We start from the raw sequence: 26177 nt of genomic DNA, 5'->3' as shown, positions 1-26177 counted from the left end.
TATTTATACTTACCAGACATGCATCCAATTCTGTCCTCTATTTAAAGCAATGCCAAGATCACCATGTTGTACAATGATTTGATTCAGGAAGAAATGACATAGGACAATATCATTCAGAGAGAATATTCAATACATTATGATTTTATTGCAACTGAATGCAACGTAGAGCTTGTTCTGTAAACCCCTTTGGAAATGTTAAAACACCACAGAACAATTAAAGAATGAGTAACCACACCTTTGATAATCTGTATTTTAAGTACATATTTCTAAAATGATTTTGGCCATAGAAACAGAGGAAAAACATTTCAAAAGTAGGTTTGATATGCAGTATGTATGTATGATGGGAAACTTAAACCAAAATACCCCAACAAAAAATTCAAGTATGAGACCAGTTTTTTAATTGTAATGTCGGTGCAACATTGTTGAAATGTTACAACACTGCATGACCTGTAACTCACAATATTTACATTAAGATGCAGTTTACAAGAAATCATAAAAATCTCAAAAAAATAAAATAAAATCAAAAAATGATGGAACGCTACTCCTAGCACCCACGGCAATGCTATTCGCAACTATTCACAACCAGAGAAATCAAGTGCAGAAGAATACTTTACAAATCCTCCTGTTTGTAAAGTATACATTGTTGAAAGAATATAAAGTTAGTAACACTTACAAAAAACCAAACAAAAAAAAAATCTGAGAAAAAAAAACCAAAAAAAACATTGGTCATACCAAATAAGATTACAGGGTGAGGACAAAAATATTAATAGAAACATGCATGCACACACGCACGCAAATACAAACACACACGCAAGCACACCATCAATAAAAAGATTAGTGAGACCGCACATACAAATCTCCAAAAACAAGTCAACAAAGCAATAGACAACACCATCCATTTGAACAGAATGATGTATGTATGACATAAATTAACGACAGATCTTGGATGTGGGTTCGTACATGGGCCTACACTGGGTCCCCATGTCATTGCACAAAGCGAAGAATGAACTTTACCGGTGCTGTAGTATCTTCTTGGGTACGGTCAAGAGACATTTGGCGAGATCTCCAGATGCATCATGGGATACCACGTACAATGCACAGACTCATTTTACAGGTGTCAATTTTCTGCTGATTGGAGGAAGCTGGGTTATTTTGGCTGACACCTATGACACAGATTGGCTTTTTTTTTGTTGCAGAACATTATATTGCACTTGACTGCCAAGAATTTAGTTTAGGGAACTCTGTAACAGTCTCACAAAAGCTAGTTCAGGTAGGTGAAATATTAATATAAGAGAGAAAACAGGGTAATGTACTGGTGTAGTGTTATGGGCGAGAGACATGATTATGTCAAGTTACCACTGACCTTCAACACAGTTCCTGCTCAATTCATCTGACTTGCTCATTCTTTTTAAAGGGGAGGTCTTTTATGTTTGGTTATTGTTTTTGGAGGAAAGAGGCCAGATGACAATTACTAGTGACCCATGTTGCTACTGCCCCGCAATGGACCGAAATGTCCCAAACAGTTTACCACTTTGGCTCTCTCAAACACCTTAACAGAAGCTCCTCCCTCATTTCTGAATGCTGGATCTGGATTGGCCCTTTTGATATCACTCATCTGAGGGACAGCCCTGGAGACGTGGTCCCCTGACCGCCTTGCTTCGGCTGCTTCAGGGGCCCCATGTAATATTTCCCAGAAGCTCCCTTTGGAGCCTGTGGGAAAAAATTAGCGTTCCTTCAGTAATATAAAGGGCCCAGCCAATCATTGGGGTACATTCCTGACTGAGCACTCAGACTCAACATTCTCAAAACTCAGTTTTTCTGTGTTTCAACATAATATAAACCAATCGCACCTTGACATGTTTTTAATGACATTCTCCAGAAGTGCTTCCATGCTGGACAGTCCCAATATCAAGTTTACCATATTTTCATAGTTCTGTTAAATGTAGTATATAAAAACCTCAAAGACAGGTCTGTATCCTCATATATAATATGGCCTTCCCCCAAAGGCCTGAAAGATCAGCTCTCCTTGATATTCACCAGTTTCTTCATGGAAGCTAATGGTAATCTCGCCATGACAACTCAGCACACTCTAACAAAGTAGTGATGTCATAAAAATAGAATAATGCATGTAATGATATGCCCACAGACTTAAATAAAGAAAGAAAAAAAAAAAGACATAATTATTTACCACTATTCGTAAAACAGGCTCTTGTAACAAAAAAATATATATATACTCTAAGGCTTTTTCCAGAGTTTTTAACTCTTATTAAGTATTATTGCCACCTACTATAATTCTATAACTACAAATAAATATGGAATACATTAATAATTTACCACAATAACAACAACACCATTAACAGTAACGACAAAGACCAAAAAAAAAAAAACCAACCAAAAAAAAACAAAAACAAACAAAAAGGCAATTAAGGCCCCTAACTGGAGTTAAAAATAAAATAAATAAATCCAAAGCATAAGTGAAGCTTTGGTCACTGGGGGTTCTTGTGTTCCATAAGGCTGAGGTCATTTACACGCTCATGCTTATTTGGGTTTTTAATTAGGTTTTTAAAAGGTAAAGATAATCGAACCTGTACATTGAATGCCGATGTAAAAATAACTGGTTATTGGACCGTGTACATTTTTTTTGAAACTTACTTTACAGTTATTATTTTTGTTCCAAACATACAGTTAAAATTCCTCTTGCCCCTTTCTACTGCTGTAAGGGGAAGGGGAACACCAAGAAATATCAGTAAAACATACACTGATATGTACTAAAATGTGCCTAGCACAGTCTAGGGTCCAGACCATATAACACTGGATTAACTGTTCAGGATTCTAGGATATTAGCAAGCCATACTGTATAAACGGGACTACAAGTTTAAATCTTTACCTTTAAAAATTGGAACTACTTACCATTCTGTCAAAACATACGCATTTAACACTCAGAAGTCCTTTTGTAAATGTCCTATGTGATACTTGTATCAAAAATATTCACAAAAAATAAGCAATTTACTTTTTGAAGTACAAATTACTGGTCAATAGCATAATTTTTAGCGTCCTTCCTTGGCATGGCTTTTTTTTTTTTCTTCGATAACACGCACACGACGATGAGTTTTCTTGCACGTCACCTGAAAAAAGAAAATCTATTTATGCTGTCAAAGAAAACGTTTCACAAGACCTTCACAGGAACAATGGACAAACGGTGCACATCTAACGTGGCGTACGTCCCTCGCTACGTCTCGGACGTCACAATAGGATGCGGCCGGGATGTTTTTCCAGCGTCCTGGTGACCAATTTTGAGGCGAGCCCGGAAAAGCGATTCCAGCCGGTAAAATTAAATTTCTTTCGGACACATAAAACAAATGCGAAAAGGGGTGTGAAGTGTCATAATTAAGGGATTACATAATCATGCCTGTTCTCCAGCTGTTCCGTTAAAAAACAGCGCGTTTTCCACGTCGTTTATATAAAAGCTTCAGGCAGCATCTCTTTTTATTCATCCCATTTACACAGGTAGTCATATCGACTGTGTACTGAATAGAAACAAAAAGAAATTTGTACACGTATTCTGCTTTGTTTTGTACAATAAAAGATAAAGTGTGCATTGGGTACGCTTGTACATCACAATATTGTACACTATTTACAGTCTCCTCTAAATATCACCATGAAATTTCTTCATTTTCTATATACATACTGAAAACAGAAATATTTGGACTGTCTATTTTGTCGTACGCACAATTGTTTTTTTTTTTTCCTTTTCCTTGTTTTAACATATTCTAGAAAAAAGTTCTTCCACGAGCTGTTGACTAACCGTAAGCAGTGTCTTGAACAGTTCTCTGAGTAGGTAATCCACCACGTCCAGCCTCTGTCTCTTTCAGAAGAGGGGTGGGGCCGGACAGGATTTAAAAATACTGTACCACTCTTTGATTGTAGCACCATGTGATGGGCAGAGGTTGCGACAAAGCTCAGCGTACACACAGTTCCACAGCCGTGTACTGGATTGAGGGCCAATACATTCAGTGTTATCTGGAAATCTTTCTCCTCTTGGGGGGTTTCAACTGTCTGTCTCTTGGTGGCATTTGGTGAACCTGGAGGTTGAGATGAACAGCATGACATTTCAGATGCATCACTGCCAGTGTGTTTTGTGCAAAATTTAAATATGTGTTTTAGTAAAAGGACATCTGGGTACCACATCTGGGCACCGTATGATTTATAAATAAGCAAAAAAAAATTAGGATAAGTTCATATCTACATTGAATGTAACAAATGTTTTGTAATGGGGCTGAGCATTTTGCATTGCAATATACCTGTGTGTGTGTGTGTGTGTGTGTGTGTGTTTGTGTGTGTGTGTGTGCGCACGTGCATATACTCACACTTCCTGACATTCTATCCAGCTCGCTCATGGTCACGTGTATAGCAGCTTCTAAGTGATTATTTAGCTTCCCGCCTCTGCTGCAGGAGAGAAAACAAACAGTGAATTGGGGACACGGTGGACCACTTTCAGTCCCCATCACACTCCCATCACACCCTGCGAGGTGCCAGGAATCCCACAGACTCCGCCCCCTGAGCCCTGCTCACGTTCTGACCTAGAGTCTGACAGGCTGGGCTCAGCACTTTTCAACCTGCCTCAGAGCCGTCTTCACCAGGCAAGCGTTTACAGCCGGCGCCCACAGTTTCAGCATTTGGTGGTATGTCCCCACTCCCTCGTTCAATAAATCAGTCAGCCTGGCAAAAAGCAATGGCATCCTTATACATGCTTTACCGGACAGGGACCGTACAGAAAAGAAGTGCGTTTGTTTGGCGTTTTATAACCCCACCGCCTAACGCGGCTGGCTTTTAATAATACAATTATTTTTCTACCTCGCTGTCTGGACCTGGGTAGAGAGAGCTTTCAGCTCCGACACTCTACATCTGTGGAACCCCTTCCCCCGACCAATCAGAGGCAAACACAGCGACCGCTTTCAAATCAATACGCAAGACACATCTTTTTAGGGGCGCTTACAAAACCTTCTTCAATCCTGACTTCCCTATCCGGAGATCATTTTTCATCGGTCCTAATTTTGCTCCTTTGTTATTATAGCATTTTGGTTTCCCATTATTTATACTAGGTTTTTCTCTACATTTTCATATTAAAAATATTTTAACATTTGCTATATTGTTGCTATTTTGATGTTTACTTGTACTTACAGTAAACTGCTTTGAATACCATGAAAAGCACTATACAAAAAAATGCATTATTTTCTTTATTAGTCACTGTCACTTATGACATGGAATGTGACAGTGTACTCTGAGTATGAACATTACATCTTATGCTTATGTAACACCTTCTAAAACAGCATCCTGCACTTCAAAGACAGTCTGACTAGAGACATAGCAAAGGCATAATGTTATTTATTTTCAGTCTGCATAAAATTAAAACCTTTTCTACTACTGTACACACTCCTATATCTTTCAAGATCTAGCGACTGACCTCATGCAACCCGGTTCCAGTTACTGTCCACAACCAAGAAATCTCCAGCTCGGCAGCCTCGCAACTTACCTCCTGTTCCGCTTGGTGGCTCTGTTGAACGCCTCCAGGTCTTCGGTTAGTGTTTTCAGCTTCCCTGGGTCGACCTAGGAGATGACATGAACACCAAACCATCTTAACCTGCACGTACGGTCACCGGTACCCTGGATTACCGCTGCCGTGGTTAGAGCATTTACTGCTGATCCCCGCCACACTCACACAGACAGTAGGCGTTCTCCTAGCCGTGGCTGTGTTATATGCAGGCTCATCTCATGCAAACTCGTACGGCACCACTGTAATAGCTGGAACCAGGCCAGCTCCATTAGCTCGGATTCTGGATAGGTTTTCCGTGATCTCATGAGCTGCACCAGATCGGCCTACTTAGCTCACAGTTTTTAGCTTACAGTTTATGCTAACACAGCTTTAGCTTACAGTTTATGCTAACACAGCTTTAGCTTACAGTTTATGCTAGCCCGGTTCCAGAGCAACAGTAGAATCACAGGAGAGATATTTGCTTTACTCTCCCTTAAGTAAGGGAAACTTTAACAGACTTCTTTTAAGTTTTTGTTGTTCTCATGGCGTATCCAGAATTGGGTATTAGCTTTGGGTATTAAGGTAAATGTCGGCAACATCTTTTATCTCACAAAGAGCACCATTATGGTCCTCGTCAAACTGGCCTCTGTAAACGAACAGCATATTATCTTTAAATATAGCCCTGCAGTTTCATAAACGCACTCCCATAGACCGTACTGACACTGACCTGTCAAACCCCCTGTTGAGTACTCATTAAATCCTCCCAGTGCAGTAACTGAATCATCTCACTTTTCCTTTGGGCTCTCTATCTAATGACGCTTAATCACAAATTACCTTGCTGTGCATTCAACCCGAGTGGCTATGTGGACACAGATCAGACTTCAGCTCAGTAACAGGCCACAAACCCCGGTCCCTGACAAGGCAGTGCATCACCACAGAAGACCCATTGTCCAGGACTCGATCAGTCTCATATCTGACCCAGATTTCATAAAATGTCAAATTTCTTTTGTCAAACTGTGTTGGTGAGGGAGAAACACACACATTTAAGTGTACTTTAGTCAAAGTTAAAGGGAATTAAGTACAGTAGGTCGATTCTGCAAGTTTACGCAGCATGCAATAGAATATTTTAAATAAATTATCATTCGAATGTGAAAGAAAAATAAAAAACGAAGCATGTCTTGTAGCTGTTGTAGCTGCAGTTGTTTTTCTTTCAACCTGGGCTGCGCTAAATCAAAAATAAATCTCGCACTTTGACACCTCCTTTATAGAAAACGGAAGTCGCTGGGTTATACGGGTCGTTGCTACGCTGTTGCTTGATGGACAGGGCCCTTTCATTTCCTCCCTGGTTCCTTGGTGCGATTGGAACGCGTCTTTCCTCTGTTGGGAATATAGTGACTAAAAAGAAACAGGCACTGGCCTCTTCGCAAGTGGACTGTCTGGTGTTATTGGCAAATAACCCAGAGGTCTGACATTGGAATAAAATGCTTAACTAGATAGATTTTTTATTTTTCCCCACTGGAGTTTTGAGACTTAAAACTCTGCAAAGTGCCCAAGAAAATTATTTTCAGTTTTTAATAACACTTTCTTGTAAATCATCAGTAAAAATTCTTTTTAGCTACATTTCTCAGAATTGTGTGCTTTAATTTTATTTAAATAAAATTATTAAAGACATCCACGGCAGAAAGATTAAAATGCACAGCAACTTCATTGCATCTATTTTAGTTACATATCTATTTTAAGTACACTTTTCCTCATGACAAATTGTTGTGCATTTTAATGTTTTTGCCGTGTATGCCTACTTGCATAGCCTACCACTTCTGTCAACTCCTGATTATAAAAGTGTACTGTATGCAGATCGTAAAAGCCATCTTGAATGTTCATGCTAACGTTTTTCTTTCAGCTAGACTGCGTTCATGTCTATGTTCAAATGTACGCACTCCAGCTATGTCTCTCGTACTGGTTAGCAATTTTGTGGATATAACACGCTATTAACACATCCCAAAAGTTGGTCAAATTCTGCAATTCTTTCAGCATTTAAAAGTGTAATATATATTTGAATATATTCAAACTTATGCATTTTCTTAGAAGGAATATTTGAATGTCATTTCTGACCAAGGTTGACTGCCCTAATAAGAATGATTAAAAAAAAACTATTAAAATAAGACCCAGGTTGAAAAAAAAACAAACCTAGAATTTTCCTTAAAGGGCAATGCTGAGAGAATCCAGGTCAGTCTTCACCGACTGTAGAGGCGTCGGCCCGTACGGTTCGTGCTCACCTTGCCCTGCTCGCTATTCTGCAGGCCGGGGTGGCGAACCTGCTCCTCCCCCAGCAGCCTGCCCTGCCACGGGGGGAAGCCCTTGATCTGGCCCCAGACCAGCTGGCCCATGTGGAAGGCCCGGGGGCGGAAGTGCAGGAGGTCGGCGGAGAGCGGCGAGTCGGCCCGGCGCGGGTCCTCCTCCCTGTCCGAGGGGCTGGCCCCGCAGCCGTTGTAGTGGCCGTTGTAGTGGGCGTAGTCCTTGTGCAAGGAGCCCTCCAGGCTGGTGGAGGAGCCGGGGGACTGGTCCTCGGACGCGGGGTCGTGGCCGGGGGGGCCCAGCGCGTCGCCGTAGCAACTGCCCGGGAGGAGGGGCCCGCCGTTGACGTGGGCGCACCGCTCTGCCACCCGCTCTTTCATGCCGACGCCGCCGCCCGCCACCCTCTGGCAGGCGTCGAAGCGGAACCCGTCCTCCAGAAAGGCCTTGTCTCCGGGCGGCAGGGGAGCGTGATGGCGCACGGGGGTCGGGCTGCCGAAACCTTCCGCGCGGGGGCTGCCCCGGACTTGGGCGGAGCATTCCAGGAACTCCTCCCCCTGCCACGAGAGGGCGTGGCACGCTGCCTCTCTCCCCCACTGCCTCCGCTGGCTGCTGGGGGACCGGAAGTAGTCCTGAGCCTCCCCGCCATTGGGGGCGCTCTTGCGCTGCTCCGCCCGGGGTTGTCCGGGGCGGAGCTGCAGGCGAGCCTCCGCCTCCGGGAGGAGGGGCTCCTGGCAGGGGTGGGGAAGGCTGTTGGGACCCTCCAAGGAGCCGGCGAAGGCACTCGTAGTGGTCGGAGCGGGGATGGGCCTGGCGTGGGCAGTGCTGCTGACTGAGGTGGTGATGACCACCGGCACGCCCTGGCTGGCCGCCTCCACCACTGCCCTGTAGATGGTGTCCACTGATTCCCCTCCGCCCCCTGGGAGGCCCTCCATGCCCCCCGAACCTCCGGGGCCCATGTTCGGGGGCCGCAGCTCGTGGGGGTGGTTCCGAATCTTCTTTCCCGGGATCTCAGGAAGTGACATCATCCCAGACTGGGCACATGTCTGTGTATTGGGGACATTCTTGGACAAGCCCACCTGAAACGCACAGGAGAGAACATCTAAGAACAAGATAACATCAAGATGAAACAACGGTAGGAACGCTGCTGCTTTTTACATAAACACAGTGAAGAGAATGAGCTTGTGTGGAAAGCGTTTCCAGGGGAACCAGTGCCCAACTGAAAAAGTAGCACTCTAAACCCCGCTGCCTCGAAGTTCCTGACTGACCTGGAAGTTCTGGAAGAGGCAGGCCATGGGGTTGGACGAGGAGTTGTTGGGGAGGGGGTGCGGGGCCCGGAACCCTGGGACCCCCTGGTGCGCCTGCACGGACCGGGCCAGTCGCTGTGGGAACGCCCCGTTGTTGGCCGTGAGGGCCTGGAGGTTGGCGAACTGATGGTCGCGCAAGCCGCTGTTCAGGCTGTCACCTGGGGGATCCCAGAGGAAGGGGGGGGGGGGGGGGGAGGAGGAGGAGGAGGGAGGGGGTCAGGAGCCACAGACCATCAGGCAGCTTTGGTCTTAACCTAGCGCTTCCTCTTCATTCTTGTATTTCACTGTCCATCACACAACAGTGTCAGAGGGCGAGACTCCATAAAATGACCAACAGTGCAGCTGCAATGCCCTCAGACATACAGAGAGGTGCCCCTTCTCCATCTCAGTAATGTACTTGGAGCATTCTCACAGCACACCTCTTCACCCATACCAACATGACCCAATGAATTCCATGGGGAACAGGTGAAGATGGAAAACTTGCATATGATGGCAATACTACACTATGCGTCTCGTGCGTAAATGAATTGAGACATAGGACTGACTTGACTGGGTCTTGTCAAGCGTATGCACCATTTTTGAGAGGCAGGGCATGCAAGTGCATTTCAAAAGACTGCATTAAAGGCACTTGGATGAAGTTCACAAGACTAGGTTAAAAAAATGACATTAAATTCATCAATGCAGTTACGCAATTCTTCAAAAGTCATAATATATACATCAAAAGATGGAAGAGAGAAGCACCTTTTATGTTTGGGATGAAACCATTGAAAATTGGATTATTCACACAACTAAGCCAAACCCATATGTGCTCCAACAAAGAGTTTTACTGAAGCACGTTTTGTTTGCTTGGAAAAGCTTTGGCGCACCTGTGAAAACATCTTGGCAAAAATAAAAGGTACTCCACATCTTCCTTTGACAGAAACATTTCTTTTGTGCGCACCCCATTTTGCACCCTTGTCTCCTCTTTTGTTAAAAGAAATGAACATGCAAGCTACAAAGTCATAAAAAACTGCCCTGTGGTAGGGTCTGGAATTTAAGATATAGAGCATTTCAAAGCGACTGTACTTGAGCCTTGCAATGGATCTGCAAAGTCTGCAAGTGTCAAACGGGCACAGGAAGTTGACAAAGAAAGTCAGGCTCCACACGTTGGCCGGCAACATAGCCGGACACGGAGGACTTCTGACGTCAGTAAACAAGCCTTCTCCACAGCTGATGTCACACGGGGCCTGGCCCCACTCACCCCCCCCTCCCCCTCATTCGAGTAGCTAACCCACAGAGGGCGCTGCGAGTGTTGACTTTACCCGTCCGCCTTGATTGGCCGCCTCTCCTCCAGATGGCACGCGGTCTACTTCACGACTCCCAACAAAAGGGCCCTTTCAGGAAGGAGCGCTCAGCCGCGTGTCTGTGAGGACAATATGCATCGACAGCACAAAGAGAGACGGAACAATCAAACGCGGCCCGCTGCTCCGCCCCGGGGGCCTGCTGCTGCTGCTGCTCTCTGAAAACAAAAAAGGGGCTTCCTGGGAGGGGGGGGGGGGGGGGGGCCCGACCGCTCGGCCGTCTCCGGCCCCCGCGACTCGACAGGAGGAGTCGGGGTTTTGAGAGACGCGCCCGAGTTTGGGTTCTGAGAGACGCACAGCGCAGTCGCTGCGACCTGCTGACCTCCTCAGGGTTTCACGTGCTAAATTATGGAAACCCTCGGCTAATTTATCTTGTGATATTTGAAAGTGACAAAATGGAAGGCACGTTGATGCTAACATACATAAATCTTCAGCGTGATGTCATACCTGCAAACTGCAGAACAACACGTTAAACCCCGACCCCCCACCCAAACTGTTTAGTGCAGCACAGGATTTTATTACGCTTCATAATAGCCTTGGAAATTAGCTTAAAAATATGATCACATTTGAAAAATAATACTAATAAATGACACTGTCAAATTCTTCAGCATTTGAAAAAAAAAAAACGACCCAGTTTCCTTTCTGTTCCAGATTTTCAAATAAATTTGAACAGTTTAACAACCGAGTAGGAGTACATCCGAACCATAATATCTCCCCCCTCCCCCCCCCCCCCCCCCCCCCCCGCTCCCAAAAGGAAGGCACATTTAAACATCACATGAGATGTCAAAGAGAGGCAATGCTGACTCACTGGCTCCCCATCCACTGAATAAAAGATACAGAAACACACAAATCATTGTGCAGAAAACCCACATTTATAGAGAGTAAACTGGTAATGTATTCCCACATCCATCTTAACATGACTTTACCTAAAGAAAAAATGAAAGGATTCTTCGCAATTGATTCATTACTTTGATTGGCTAACTGACTGAAAGCTGACTTGATAAGCCAACAACGCAAGTTTCAAGCCAAATCAATGGCTTGCTCCACCTAAGCAATTAAGCAATTAAAAATGAAAACAAAGACTAGAAAACCAGTTTTGACTGTTGATCATTGGTCAGAAAACCTGTAGTCTTCTCACTGTAAATGGGGAACGAATAACTACAACTTGCAAGACTAATGCTTCCCATACACTAGACTACTTCTAGACAACTACAGTCTGACTCTCACATTTAACAACAATCTGTCCTAAACCATGGATTTCTGGTCCTAGAGGTGCACACATCTTAAGATTCAGCAAAGACTGGGAATCATGCAGCTTCACACATTATAAGCCTAACGTTATACATGTGTTATGTTTTGCTTATTTTTTTTCTCCCAGTAATAAAGTGAAAGGCTTTTTCATGTGGATTGCCCATTGAAATCACTGATGTGCAATAATAAAAATAGGCAGGCCTACATCACCAATGTTGTCCTGCAACAGCTACGAAACCTGCCCAGACAGGGCTAAAGGCAGTCCAGTTATTGGCTGTGGGCAGTGTAGGATTATAAATCATGTCGTTGACCATCACAAACCTTTTGATTCAAGACTAAGGACGGTAATATTAACATGTTTGATTTTGTCGGAACGATCAAGACGAGGAAAAGGATGTCAGAAACTCAGTCGTGACAGTCTTAATACAATCTCACTCTAATCGAGAGTCGTGACAGGAGCGTGCACCGACTGAGGTAAGACGGGAAAGATTTTACTACGACTCCTAAGACTGTGAAATCCCTTAAAACCAACCTATATAAGGCCAGTATAATAGAAAAGTAAGAGCTAGTATTTTGGTAAGAGCAGAAGAGTGGGTGTGACTTCAGACACCAGGACAGCACCCTCTTCTGGCCAACTCTGCTTGGCGCAGCAGGCAGGAAGGGTCAAAGCCAACAAATGCATGATGTGAAAAGGCCACGGGACTCCGTCCATGTCTCCTCCTCATGCAGCAGCAGTTACGACAGGGTGGAGGGTATCCCATAGTGCACTGGGGCCAGGTAGTGACACACACCACCACTGCCTCAGATACCGCCTGGCAGCAGTGACAGATGTGGGGGGGGAGGCGGTGTCCCCCGCTGGTCAGTGACCTTGTACTGACCTGCCACTGAAAGACTGAACAGAGCCACTCTTCCCAGCTTCGGAGACAGGGCTTTGTGTTGTGTTGGCAGATGGACAGTTATTGGCTAGCAGCATCAGGAAATGGGCAGCAGATGGACTGCTATTGGTTAGCCGGCATTAGGAAATGGATGGGCCCTCAACTGGCCTGTAAATGCGCAAAGATCAAAGCCTTCAGAAGTCTTTACTGCCCCAGACCCTGGATTACCACCCCAGAAATCCTGGGAAAAAAGGGTGTGCGTTACTGTGTTGGAGAGGTGGAGGTGATTCTGCCCAATCGCAGGTGGAACATTGGCAATAAGCACCCTGTATGGGGTCCTGATTAGCTAGAAGTGACAGAAGGTTGTTGTTGCATTATGGGAGCTACCAGACACTGAACAAAAACTGATTCAATCACTGGTTTATCTTTACACTATGCATGTACAATGAACACATACACCGACGAACGAGGAGACCACTGGATTCAGAGGGGACCCGTCGCACGACTAATACAAAAATCTGCATTTGGAAATGTGTTTTCAATTCAGTCAATTCAGAGAATCCAAATTCGATTCACGAATCACTCAACACATTTTCTATCCACTAATAGAATTTCTCCCCCTCTGCGCCATTTTCCACAAAAGACCCAACCTGACCCTCATTGACCCGCTGTGGTCTCTCTTCCTTGGGGGGGGGGGGGGCACACTATGCCTTCACGGAGCCAAGATTTCACTCCATTCCAGAGCGCTCGGTATTAGTCATGATCCCACAGCAGGAAGTCGACAGTTTCCCACAATGCAATCAGATGAGATGTACATCACACGGACATGCACCAACGGCCCTAAGTGCAGCCGTAGTGCGCGCCAAAGGATAATCCAATTAGCCGGCAGTTCATCGAATACTAAGCAGTTTCTCAATGTCCTGGTTTTTGACAGACACCCGCCATTCAATCCCTCATTCCCTCCCCTGCACCCCCCGGTTAATTTGGCGATTTCTGAACTAGCACTAGGACTACTACTACACAACAACACAGAAACACGCTTAAACTGTCAAAAGACTAATGAAGAAAATATTGTTCATAAAGGAATCTAGTTTCAAATAATTTTTGTACTTTGGCTCTGAACTTTTCAAGGAACAACAACATAAGAGAAGCTTTTTAAAACTGTTTTAAACAAAGCCTATTTTCTTATCATTACTACAGGCAGCCACTGATAGGGACTCCTCTTTCTAAAAACCATGAAATGTCGACAAAATCAGCCAGAGAGAGGGTTTGGCTGCCACATGGCAACCACCATGTTCCACAGCTGATGGTGCTCTGGGTTCACAGATTGTAAAGAAGCTTCCAGGAGCACAACAGGATAAGGGAGCATTTGAGCTCCGGAACAAAAACACATGGAGAACCAAGCAAAATGAAATGAAAAAAAACATGGGCCACTTCTGTAATCAGGAATCAATGCCAATGACAATCTTCCTCATTAAGACTGTAGGTGTCAACTATCTCGATGTCTTAGAACAGACTAGCTCTTTAATTTAGTTACAGCATAAAAACAGCAATGGAATGGGAGCAGTTGGTGTCTTTGGCATTTGATGTGAGGAAAAGGTTTTCTGCAGCCAAAGCACTTTTCCCTTTATTGAGCAATAATGGCAGGGCAAATAAATAAATAAATAATACGGTCAGAATAATTTGAGAAAATCATTCCTGGTGCTGCAGCCATGTTCTGTGGTGATTTCTACATTTTTTATGTTTTTATTTTTGCACTGTGTGATATCTTGAAGAAGCATAAAATACTGTAGCTCCTCCCTTTTATTCACCAGCTCTGCACCGATACGAATATTTACGGCTTGCAGGTGCACACTTTGCATCAACTTTGAAGTTCCACTTTATTTGTTTGAGGCTGCTGCGCTTCTTGAACAGAGTGGGAGGGAGAAACAGAGAGAGAAACAGAGACAGAGACATAGAGAAAGAGATAAGACAAGTGGGAACAGAAGACAGCACAAGAGCAGGTGAGGAAGATGGGTGTGTGTGCGTGTGTGGGCACGTGTGTGTGTGTGTGTGTGCACATTTTCTGCACATTTTGCTCATGTTCATTAGCCGGGTGAATGTACCGCACCCAAGTTCGCCACACCATATCGCTGCCAAACCCAGTATTATTAATCCTAAAAAGGAGAAAGGGCAGCCCGGTCTTATGTACTTTTTTACTTCTCAGAGAGAAAGCGGAAATGGTTACAGACGGGTTCACAAAGTGGTACGGCGGGGAATCGAACCCCAGACCATGCGGTGGCACCCGTGTATGGACCGAGAGCCTCTTGCGGACCACGCAGTCCCCAAGTACAAATTTATTAACAAGCGCATCTGCACTGCGAGGCAGCCCTATACACGGTACGATAACAGGCAAGCGAAGGAAAAATAAGAATGCGATGCCCGCAGTGTGCTGGTTTTGAGAGACTACAACCTTGAAATAACAGGGTCAAAGATTAAAGATTTATACGAGCGAATCGTATTGGAATTATGGAAAAACAGGACTGCAGGAGATTGAAAGAAAACTTTCAATCATTGAACTTATCAGACTCACCTTTCTGCAAACACAGACCTCATGACGATAAATCTTTGAGAAGCGTTTCTACAGAGCAGATGGTTTTGTCACTATAGCTGTGTTTCTATTGTAAAATTTCCCCTCTTTGACCTACATCAACCTACAGGGATGACATCACAGGCCATAGACCACATTTGTATCATACCAGTATTGCCTCAAAGACCACTGCAACAGTCGGTCTGCTCTCTCCAACACAACGATTTCCATAAATGAGTTAAATATTTAACACGTTATTAAATATTCACAAACAAACCACATGCACAAGCTTGGTCAAAGTGCCGACTATCCTGTTTTGGTCCTATCTTGTTCCAAATGACCTCTAATGTCTTTCAGCAAATGTAAGAAAGTAATACATGAGGTTATGGACATTAAAAACACAAATAAAAATGAAGACAGACAATATGAGTCTACAGTGTTACTTTACTACACCAGAAGAAGTCATAGTGAAATTGGTTGAATCGTGCCTGAACAGATCTGTATTTCCTAAGATTGCTCTAACATAGAGGATACTTCTATCCTTATTGCACTAGAAAATAAAAAATACATTTCTTCACCTTAACTTAACCACCCATTTCCCAAAGCAATTCAATTCTTTTTTTTTCTTTTAATGGAACGATTTCATGAGAATGTATTTTCTTCTGTGAATGCATTTATATTTCAGTTTTTACTTTTAAAGCCTTGATTTTAAAACTCAAAGTATGCATTATGGAAGTTCGCTAACCTGTTGCAGTTACACTACTGAAACAGTAACATGGAAATGACTCAAGAAATGAGAGGATATTCTGGTCCTGCAGCTCTTACAAAGCTTTGTCTCACAGTAGGAATATTACAGGGCCCACAGACCTTTGTTTTCACACTAGACCCCACTAACCAATACAGAAGTTAGAATTCTAACTATGACCATTTGTCCCCCGTCTTACAAGTTCATAATTTGCTACTTTACCTGCAAGTCGCTAATGTTTTACACTGAAACCAGTGATCGGTAAAAACATTAAAGAGAAACATTAATGCTTGTAGCGCTCAAACTACAGAGCGCAAGGACAAATTTGAATATGGTTACAGGGGCATTCCAAGTCCTTACAAGACCTAGCGTGTGACACCCCATTTATTAATGTGTTATTTTGAGCAAAAACCAGAATGTCCTATGCGGTGGAGAGGAAGGCATGCTGGGAAGTGAGCATCGCGTGTGAGAGTGGAGGCTTACCCGTTTCGGACATGGCTTGGTTACAGCTGCCTCCGTTGGCGTTGGGCGCCATGGTAACTTGCCCCAGGGAGTGCGGCTGGGCCTGCAGCGGCTGGTGATGGCGGTGGGCCAGCTGCTGCGGGTGGGGGTCGCGGTGACCCAGGGAGCAGTTTCGGCGCGGCGCCTGGCCCCCCTGTCCCAGCTGCCCCTGGTCCATCAGACCCCCGAACTGCTCGTGGCCCCCACCGTGCGGCAGCCCGCCATCCGCGCCCCGGCAGTGCAGACCCTCCCCCCGCCCGGGCAGCCGCGGCGGGGCCTGGAGGGCATGGTGCGGGGGGGCGGCGGGCGTGACCCCGTCCCGAAAGTGCAGCTGGGTAGAAGTCCCCACAGACTGGCCTCCCTGACACATGGGGGCGCTGTTTCCCGCCAGCTGGGAACTCTGGTAGCTCATGGACTGGAGCAACTGCGCCATGGAGGCGTTTGGCGGGAGCCCCCCCGGCCGCGCCTTCCTCAGCTGCTCCGCCGGCCCCTGCGGCCTGGCCCCGCCCATGTGGGACTTGAGCGCGGCGTAGCCGTCGTCGTGGGCGACGCTGTTGGGCAGCTTGCGTTTCCGCAGCGGGTCCCTCTGGTGCGCCATCAGCTTGTCCCGCAGCGCCGCCCGCCCGGACTGCCCCTCGCTCACGCCCAGAGGCATGCTGGGATTGTGCGGGAACGTCGAGTTCGGGACCCCGCGCCCTTCCGGGTGCGCGCCGCCGGGAGAGGGGTTCGCGCCGTTGCCGCAGGCGCCCGCCCCGCCCCCGCCGTTACCGCCTTTGCTCTGATTGGCCAGCTGGGCTTTGGCGGCGGCGGACAGCAGGCTGCTGGCGGGAAAGGAGGAGGAGTTATGCTGATTGAGGATGTGGTTGAGGGGCATCCCCAGCAGGCCAGCGTGGTTCTTCGGGAGCGGGAACATGGCGCCGGACTGGCCGCTGTTCATGCCCGTCAGCAGCTGCCCCGACGCGTCTTTGTACGGGTGGAGGCCGTCGGGCTTGGCGGAGGAGGGGCTGGGGGCCACGGAGGGCCGGGGGGACCTCGGCGGGACCTTGGCCCCCCCGCAGGAGGCCTGGGGCCCGGGGAGCATGGCGAAGGTTCCGTGGTCGGACGAGGAGGAGGAGGAGCGGGACCTCTGGGGCGACGCCTCCACCCTGCCCAGGGCCGGCCCGGCGGCGTGAGCGGGGGAGGTGACGGGCGAGGGCGAGGCGGAGGCCGCGTGCGGGCCCCTCTGCGCGTGGCCCCCCGCGGGGTTGGCGGGCCCGGGCTTGACCGTGGGCAGGGGGAGGTTGCTGCGCAGCGGTACGATGGTGGGGGGCATGCTTACATTCATGGCCGGTACCTGAGCGTGGACGCCGGGCTGGAAGCCGGGGTTCAGGGCCGCCGCCGGGCTCTGGCAGGCCGGCTTGCTGGGGATGGGATCCAGGATGCCCAGCGGGTCCTTCTCCGAGGTCACCTGCTTCTGGAGGGCGCAGGACGGGGGCGGGGCCTGGTGGTGGTGGTGGTGGAACACCCCCCGCGGGGGCTCCATGCTCGGGGGGAAGCCGCTGCAGGCCGGCTTCTTCATGACGGGGCTCTTGGCGGACACCGTGGGGGAGAGGGGCACGTTAGTCCTCCCCGCCAGCACGCAGGACTGGGCGGCGGGCGAGCCCTGGTGGGAGAGGCCGGGGGGCGAGGAGAGCGCCGGCCGGCCGTTGCCGTTGAGGGGGCCGGGGCTGCCGGCGGGGTGGAAGCTTCCGGAAAAGCTCCGGCCGAACGCGTCGGGGCTGCCCAGCGGGTCCGTCCTGGGGGACGGCGAGCTGTCGCCGTAAGAGGCGGGGCTCATCATGGCGTTCTGGCGGTACGGGGACCTGGGGGACGGCTCCGCGCTCCCCAGCCGCGCCCGGGCGTGGCCCGCGAACATCTCCTGCTCTGGCTGGTAGTGCCGCTGCCCGGCCAGGATCATCCGGAAAGGGTTCCTGCAGTCGGCGGCCGCAGCGTTGGGCGGGCCCTCGTGCAGCTTGTTCCTTATTGCTCGCGGGGCCCCTGAATGAGGAGGGACCAATGGGGTTACACCTGGAATACGGGCGACACCAATGAAGAACGCCGCTTTCCAAACTCCTGTGTCCCTCACTACCGATATTCCACCAACTAACCTTACATAACAGCCTAACTGCATTATGTGGAACCAAGTCATTGAGCATAAACACCTTCTACAGATTTAGAACATAGACAGAAACAGGAAAGCCTGTGAAAACAGTGAAGCAATATGAGCCTGCATGTGATATTCGCCATACTTGTTTTGTGCAGGTTTCGCACCGTGTGCTGACGTAGCATAGACACGCTGAATCCTACTGATGAAAGAATGCACCGTGCGGAGAAAAAAAAAAAAAACACATTTTAGGCTGATCTCAATCTGTCAGGGAGATGTTTTTCATTTCCTGCCTCTCCTGGGTGGAGAATCGAGCGGCCCGGCGCATTTCCTGACAACGCGCAGCGGCAGGGACAGCGACTGCGCGTCTGAGAAGAGGACGTGGAATTCAACCTCGCTTCACTGGCAGACCTGGACTCTAATTCGCCAGATTTAACGCAAAGGACACCATAAACAACATTTCGACCAATCAATCAGCGCGATTTATTTCCTGTCCTCATGTCAGTCATTTTGTGAAAATGGGTACAAATAAAGCATTATATAAGAACTGCCCCCAAAATAACCCTGAATCCTGAAGCTCAGTCATGCCACCGAGAAATTTTTTTAATGACATTTTTAGGTAAAACGGCAAATTTCATCCTGACGTGAGAACAGCCCATTTCATAACCCAGTGGTGGCCAGAAATCCAATTAGGTGACTTTACGCTACATACAAACCTTCCAGACTGACTGGGCAATGAACAAGGAATGGAACTGGAAGCAGCACACCTAATTATGCCCTATCAACTTCATCATTACCACCGAGGCAAAAACGTGAGCATTAAATTAAAACTAACGACACTCACTGATTGAAAAAAAAAACAAAACGGGATACAATAAAATCTGATAAAATGGGGCATGTCTTGGCGCTACCGATGACAAAAATTCAAAAGTGTTGATAAAGAAGACAAAGAATGAATTTGAACCATTTAGGCTACATTTAGGAGAGACCAGACAGTGGAAGTGATACCGCCACCATGAATGAATGTTCTCAGGAGACGCTGATGACAGCTGGTTTAATTTTTCATTACCAACTTAAACTAAGAATTAAAGCAACAATATGAGGGCGGTTTATTTTTAAAATATGGCTAAACAATAAAGGATTACAGTTCTTAAAATCAGCTTATTTTCACATTATCTTTGGCACACTCAAGAAAAGAAAAAAAAAAAGGCTCATGAACCATACACCCTGTTCTGTTCTCTTTGGAAACGCCTTTAAAAGGTCAGCCATTTTGGTGGATGGCTAAAATCGTGGTTCCCCCGGACTGCGACAGCGACAGGCTCCCTGACAGAGGCTTTCTGAGGCGCTGCGTAGGGGAAGGGCAGTCGCCAGCTGTCAAATGCTGCATTTTTCATTTTCGAACGCGCTCCAAATTTCAGCAGCGGAATATCGCCCAGCCAATTCGCCCCCTCGGGCTGACGCCGGCGTGGAGAGCCAGTGGCTTCCAAATTTACGATTACGTCGCGGGAACAATGCGTGAGAGAGAGAGAAAGGGGGATTTAGACCCCGCCGCCATGTTGAGCCCTCTATAAACAATATACGTACTCGTGCCGCCGCCCGGACTGGTCAGAACTAGGGAAGGGTGCGGCGACTCCATGCTCCTGTTCAGGGTTGCCACGGCGATGATCTTCCTCTTATGCATGCAGAGCTTGGTGACGTCTTCGTCGGCCTTTACGTCCTCCGCCGTCCTCCGCTTGACGGCGGCCCCGGGATCAAAATTGAACACCTGAGGAAAGGAGAGGCCTCGCTGCTTACAACCCGGAGAGGAAAAAAACCCACTGTTCGCTTTTCAATACGTATTCTCTGCGGCCTTGCGTGTTAATACAAGGGCCCGTGTGTTTCTGTTGCGGTACAGAACAGGACACAATGGAGATATCATTAATGTATTAAACCAAAAAGTAGTTGTCAAGGCTTGTACGGGGATTACAAAAGCTTACGTGGAACAGCAGGGCACCTAGAGCGTGTTTAACAAAACATACAAGTGCTGTCAAAACCTCCACTGCTTCAAATAGAAACAGTAAGAATAATACTAATAATAAAATAAATATCAAGGCTGCATTTTTTATAACACTGGATTGTGAACCTGTGAGCCCTGCGATTATCCACTCTAAATGTATCCCATGTAAACGATGCAGGAACTTTTCAAGGACCTCCTCAGATAGCTTTTGTAAGTGGTTGATCTGACCTTCGTAAAAAGTTCGAACTTTGTTCCCTTGTTGCATCATACCCTATTTATTGAAGAGAGATTTAGCTAAATTCACAGCAGTTTGGGATTTTGTAGGTCCTCTAAAATGTAAAATGTAAATGTAGGTTCTGTGAAACATGAAAACCAACTGAAAATCAAGCATCTTCAAACCCTGCATGGAAATCTACACGGAAATCAGTAAGTTTCACAATGTTCAGTTTTTTCAATTCAGGGTTCCCCTTCCAATATATTAGGAGGGTCCAGTTTCCACCCGGCCTAAAAATATTTAAAAAATAAATATGGCAATGTCATTATTTGAAAACTAATTTACTATGATTTAAAAATCAATAGAAACTTTGTTCATGCAAGCACTCCGTTTTGTGTTCAGTCTTTGGAAATTACCTACGATTCAATATGGAATTACAGCGTTCTGTTTGCCGTTATCTAACTACAATAGGCTGCTTGGCCACATACAGATGGGTGGACTCTGCATGTGGCCATGTGACATGTGGCCCAGCAGACTAATGCCGTCTTGATTTTGCCTACCAAGAAAGCAAATAACTAGCCTAGCTAACTTATAATCTCATCTTCAGCTAGTTGGAGGAGCTTGCCACAAAAGGGTCATGCAAAGATTTTATCTTACGTACATGTAAATATAAACGAGATCGGGGGGAATGGTGACAGTGGGTGCCGCTCTGTTGTCAATGAATCCACGGGTAATACAAAAGCAAACACACACGATACAGGTGCAACCAAGCAGTTAATATACCAGGAGTCTGTGTGGAACCTGGCTTGACTTGATTGGACCATCACCACTAACCATGGCTTTATAAAACAAGCTTAGGGTAACACATTCATAACTAAAGTGTCTTCATTAGATAATGAACCTCCTAAATATTCCAACCAGAGAGCAGCGGTCAATGCTATTTTAGCCAGCTTGTTCAATATAATGTTAAATGGATAGAATTTTATCCTCTCTTCCAGCGTCCGTTTTCATTATTTTCCGGTTTGAAATATTTTCAAGAATTTGATATTCATGAAGCCAACTGACATTTATAATGATATTCACGATTTACATAATACAATTCTGACCACTGCTGTAGGACTGCTCTACCACTTGTGTAGGTAACAAGCAGTCAGTGAAGAGAGGCAGGGCAGAAAATGTAACTTGCATAAACGAAAAAAATAAAATAAAATCATAACAAAACGGGAGTAACATAGCGAGACCTTGTAGGAACCCTTGTCATGCTTGCGTACTGCACATCCATGTGTACTGCACACGTGTCCCGTACACACACGTAACGCACCACTCACGCAGGAATGCGGGCCAAATCTCACCTTCGGGAGGATTAGGGGACACTCCAGGCCGCACTTGCAGGTCCCGTCGGTAAGCAGGTAGCTCTTTACCTGGTCCAGACAGGAGAGGACCGAGCCACTAGGACTGAGGAAAGGCAGGACAGACGTCAGTCACAACCCACAGAATAAACGACATAGCCCACGGTGCGATTACATCCACCAATCAGAACACCACAAAAGGCCTATAACAGTCTGTGACAGGTGTTCCAGGAGGGCTGCTGTGTCCGCAGATTTCTGTGGTTTCCTTTCAATCAGAAGCCAGTTAAGGCCATCAGAACAAGGTGTGCGGAACTTACAGCCAATCAGTGACTTGAATGTGTCACTGGTGTGGAAACATACCAAAAAAACCAACAGGTTCTGCAACCCTCCGGGACTATATTTTGGCACCCATAGTCTGTGGCCTATGCCATTTTTCTCCAGCACAGCAGAAATATCATACAGTGGAACATCCATATTTCCATATAGGCTAGTCAGTGTAGAAGCCAAGAGGCCAATCCTTATCACATTTTCTAGGGTTGTCCAAATCCCCCAATCTAGCCTACTTGATGGACATGCAAACAGCTGTTAATAGTGTATTTGACACAGATGTTCCGTTGAACATTGAACATTTTTGTATGTGGGTTGGGTCCCTCTTCAGATAGAAGCTTCAGCTGACCTGCTTTGAATACTAACAGCAAGAAGGAAACGGGTTCCAGAAGAGATCTATTTCATAACTGCTTCTCAGCACCAACGCTGCTTACCAAGGACTTTTCTTTCCAAGGCAAAGGTCATACTCTTTATTAACTTGTCAAGCAAGCGATAAAAATGGACCCAAGCTTCAAATGCAGCTTCAAACGAAGGAGTTTCTGAACATTTTCGTAGAGGAAACCAAAGTAATATCTTGCGCTAGTCTCTTTAGGGAAATAAAACTTGGATCTACCCAGCTTACGCTGAACTTCTGTCATCTTCAGACTGCGACAGTGAAACGACCTCGCATGCACCATCTGAGCCAAGTCTATTTGTGGGCACTGACAGTCTGGTACGTACGCAGGGCAGTGCTCAGGCATGATCTGAGAGTTGGAGCGGTTACAGGCAGTCGGTCCTAGTTCAGCCGCGGCTCCAAAGCTTTCTCTACAGGCTGCATCCACGTGCCGTGCGGCTTGGCCAGGCTGCCAGTTTCCCTCCCGTTTGCAACAGCCGAATATTCTGACCAGCTTGTCATTTGACCTAAGCTCCTAATTGGCTGTGCTTTGAGAAGGTGATTGGCTAATGAGTGAACTTCATCACTGTTGTACCAGTGGGGAATGGCCATGCCGAAAATGTAAAAAATCCATCCGGACTTCTTCTAGGCGCTACCAATGAAAATGATCAGCATGTTCTATATGGTCTTCACTAAATCTGACCAATACAGGACAGACCAATCTTTAGGGGATTCATCCCTCTTCAAAAAATGGTTTGAATGTCGTGGAATTGTGTAAGGATTCAGCCATATGGTGAAACCACTTCTTTGAAAGATAGGAAGGCCTTGATGGGATTTAGCAGGATGGCTGAATGGCCTTACAAGAGAATGTGTACACTGTGGTTCTCCAAGACACAAAGACAAGATGTGAAAAGGGCACTACTGCATTACTTTCTCACAGCTTCCAGCCATGTTCTCACAGTTGCTGTTAGTGAGCCATTCCCCCATGCAGGGTAAGTTAATTTTAAGATTTTTTTAAAGACCTTTTCAATGCCACATGAAAAGAAATTTAAGACCATTTTGCAACACAAAATACAAGTGAAAAATGAGTGTTCACCACTGAATATACTAAAGGCTCTGAAATTACTAATGGACAGTAGAAGTAAAAAGACACCAGTTACTTATATTTTGGTGAAATTAGTTGATCAACGCTGGACGTAGATTCAGCGCAACACAAACACAACAAATACATGCTGTGACAGTGGAGGATGACACTCTTAACATCTGCCAGCACCTTACCAGCCTGTTGGTAAAAATATTATGCTATTACGTCTGACAAGTCTGGATAAAAGAAAAGGTGTGCCGTAAAGCGCTCTCACTCACAAGTACAATATTAGTCAAACCGAATAGCTCTGGAACACCTATTGTCGACCAGCCTTGAGCGGAGGATGTGTATCAATCACTTCAAAATACTTAACATATTTATTTTGAATTTATTTATATTTATGCGCGAGGACTGAATGCCCTCACCTATTAAAATGCAAGTCCCGTACAAATACACATAACAGTCTAAATGAAAAAGCTTGTGACTAAGTACAGCGACAATATGACGATGTCAAGCAAACACAACATAAAAAAAAGTACCATTAGTCATCAAAGGGGGTTGCATATTTTAAGGTCAATGAAAACTATTTAAGAAATTTTAATACCTTTTAAGGCCTTTAAGTAATTGAATTAAAAACCTTTTTAGGACCTGTGGGAAACCAGTATGATTAGTGTCAACCCTCTCCTGTAGTACTGTGTGGCCTGTAGGGTGTAAAATTGTCATTGGCTCTCCTGTGGTACTCTGTGACCTGTAGGGTCAACAATGATTGCTGGTGTGCTTCTGACTGGTGTGCTTATACATGGTGCACATCACGGCAGCGACTAGAGAGGTACAAGAAGAAGAATAAAAGAATAACCATCTCAAAATGAGCCCTTACCTTATGTAGACGACTCCACTGCAATCCACCCTGCGCTGCCATCCAATGGGCACCTGCGCGAGGGGCAGAAGCCCCTCCCCTTCCCTCTCGCAGTCTTTTCCTCCATTCATAGTTCTGGTAGTGTTTAGGACACCTTGGGGATATCACTGTTCCATCAATGTCCTTGCACTACATGTCATCATGGAATTCCAATAGGGGGGCCCCACCCCAGCACTGTAGCTCCACTCTCAAATCCGTGGGGTTACCCGTGCTGGCTGGGGGGGCGGGGGCGGTTGGAGGGGGGCGTGGTGGGGCGCGAGAGACTGGTTCACAGAGGAACCGAGCCTCCGCGATCCTTCATCGCCGTCCTTTTCTTCTTTTTTTTTTTTAAACACCACAGGGATTTCCCAGCATCCTCCGCTGTCAACAGGAGTTAGGGGCCTCTGGGGGGCCTGAAACGGATCAGGGATAGGGGGGTGGGGGGGCAGGGGACGGGGGAAGGGGAGGGGGGAGGGGGAGGGGGGGGTGAGGGTCTACGTAGATGAGAGCCTACATAGATGACGTCAGGGGCGTCTCATTCCCGCGAGAGCATGGTCGAGGTGTGAAGGCCTGAGAGGTGGGGGGAACGATGGAGGACGTTCTCACAGCGAGCGGAGCGGCTGAGGGCCAGTCTGGAGAGCGCTCATCTCTAACGAAGAGAGCGCGGAACGGCGATGGCGATTCCACCCTCGGAGCTCCTCGCGGCCTCGGCTTGCACCCGACTCTCTGGAACGGACGGCAGGCTGGGCTGCAGCTCTCTCATGGCCTCTTACCTGGGAAACAGACGCGTGATTAGAGCGCAGCCAGAGAAAGCGGGGCTTCTTTTGTTCACAGATGCCAAATCAAAACTATTCAAAATGGTAGAAATCCATCCGGACATTCCAAATCGGCTGGGGAGGGTTTCCAACAGAAATTATCAGCATGTTCAATACAGTCTCGCCTAACTTCAACCAACGCAGGACAAACCAATCTTCAGAGAATTTATCCCTCCTTAAAAAACGGTTTGATGGTTTTGGAATCATGTAAAAATTCTGCCATATGGGGAAACCACTTCTATGAAGGATAAGAAGAGCTTGGTGGGATTCAGCAGATTCCCAAATGGGTGACTGCCCTAAAGGTTACAAAATAAAACGGCAACACCATGACCACGAATAACATTCAAATGGGGGATGTGCTATACATTTACTAATAATATTAAGGGGCATAGCGATGGTTCGGCTCATCGATACCTGGAAGCTCTCAGGGGCCAGCTGAATGGCCTTGCCTACAGAATTTGAGAACCGTGGTTCTCCAAGACGGAAAGACAAAATGTGACGAGAGCAGGTGATTAGAGCTCAATAAGAGAAAGCAGGGCTTCTTTGTTGACAGATGCTGAATCTAATTGCTTGTGCTTTTTTTCCTCCA

General features: G+C 46.5%; 1 protein-coding gene across 2 annotated transcripts; it reads right to left on the bottom strand.

Moving 5' to 3' along the window:
- Nucleotides 1–120: 120 nt before the first annotated feature.
- LOC118223538 (methyl-CpG-binding domain protein 5-like) lies at nucleotides 121–25217 on the bottom strand. Of its 2 annotated transcripts, none has more exons than XM_035410210.1 (9): nucleotides 24756–25217; nucleotides 22098–22200; nucleotides 20120–20300; nucleotides 16396–18429; nucleotides 9094–9290; nucleotides 7810–8904; nucleotides 5534–5607; nucleotides 4368–4446; nucleotides 121–4082 (listed from the first exon to the last, which is right to left on the bottom strand). In XM_035410210.1, the coding sequence occupies exons 1-9, from the start codon at nucleotides 24863–24865 to the stop codon at nucleotides 4017–4019; spliced, it is 3939 nt and encodes a 1312-aa protein (XP_035266101.1). In that variant the 5' UTR covers nucleotides 24866–25217; the 3' UTR covers nucleotides 121–4016. The 2 variants fall into 2 exon arrangements, with proteins under 2 accessions (XP_035266101.1, XP_035266102.1); XM_035410211.1 differs by having other exon boundaries at nucleotides 4368–4443.
- Nucleotides 25218–26177: the final 960 nt, after the last annotated feature.

The sequence above is a fragment of the Anguilla anguilla genome, chromosome 3 (genome assembly GCF_013347855.1).
Source record: "Anguilla anguilla isolate fAngAng1 chromosome 3, fAngAng1.pri, whole genome shotgun sequence".
In the NCBI taxonomy this organism is placed as follows: domain Eukaryota; kingdom Metazoa; phylum Chordata; class Actinopteri; order Anguilliformes; family Anguillidae; genus Anguilla; species Anguilla anguilla.
This window is presented reverse-complemented; position numbering and strand designations above follow the sequence as displayed.

Excerpts from the sequence above, each read along its gene's own strand:
- LOC118223538 (XM_035410210.1), bottom strand. The coding sequence starts at position 24,865 with ATGAATGGAGGAAAAGACTGCGAGAGGGAAGGGGAGGGGCTTCTGCCC. Across the intron at positions 5,608-7,809 it reads AGAATAGCGAGCAGGGCAAG|GTCGACCCAGGGAAGCTGAA; the intron begins GTGAGCACGAAC and ends GTCATCTCCTAG. Across the intron at positions 4,083-4,367 it reads TGGATAGAATGTCAGGAAGT|GTTCACCAAATGCCACCAAG; the intron begins GTGAGTATATGC and ends CTCAACCTCCAG.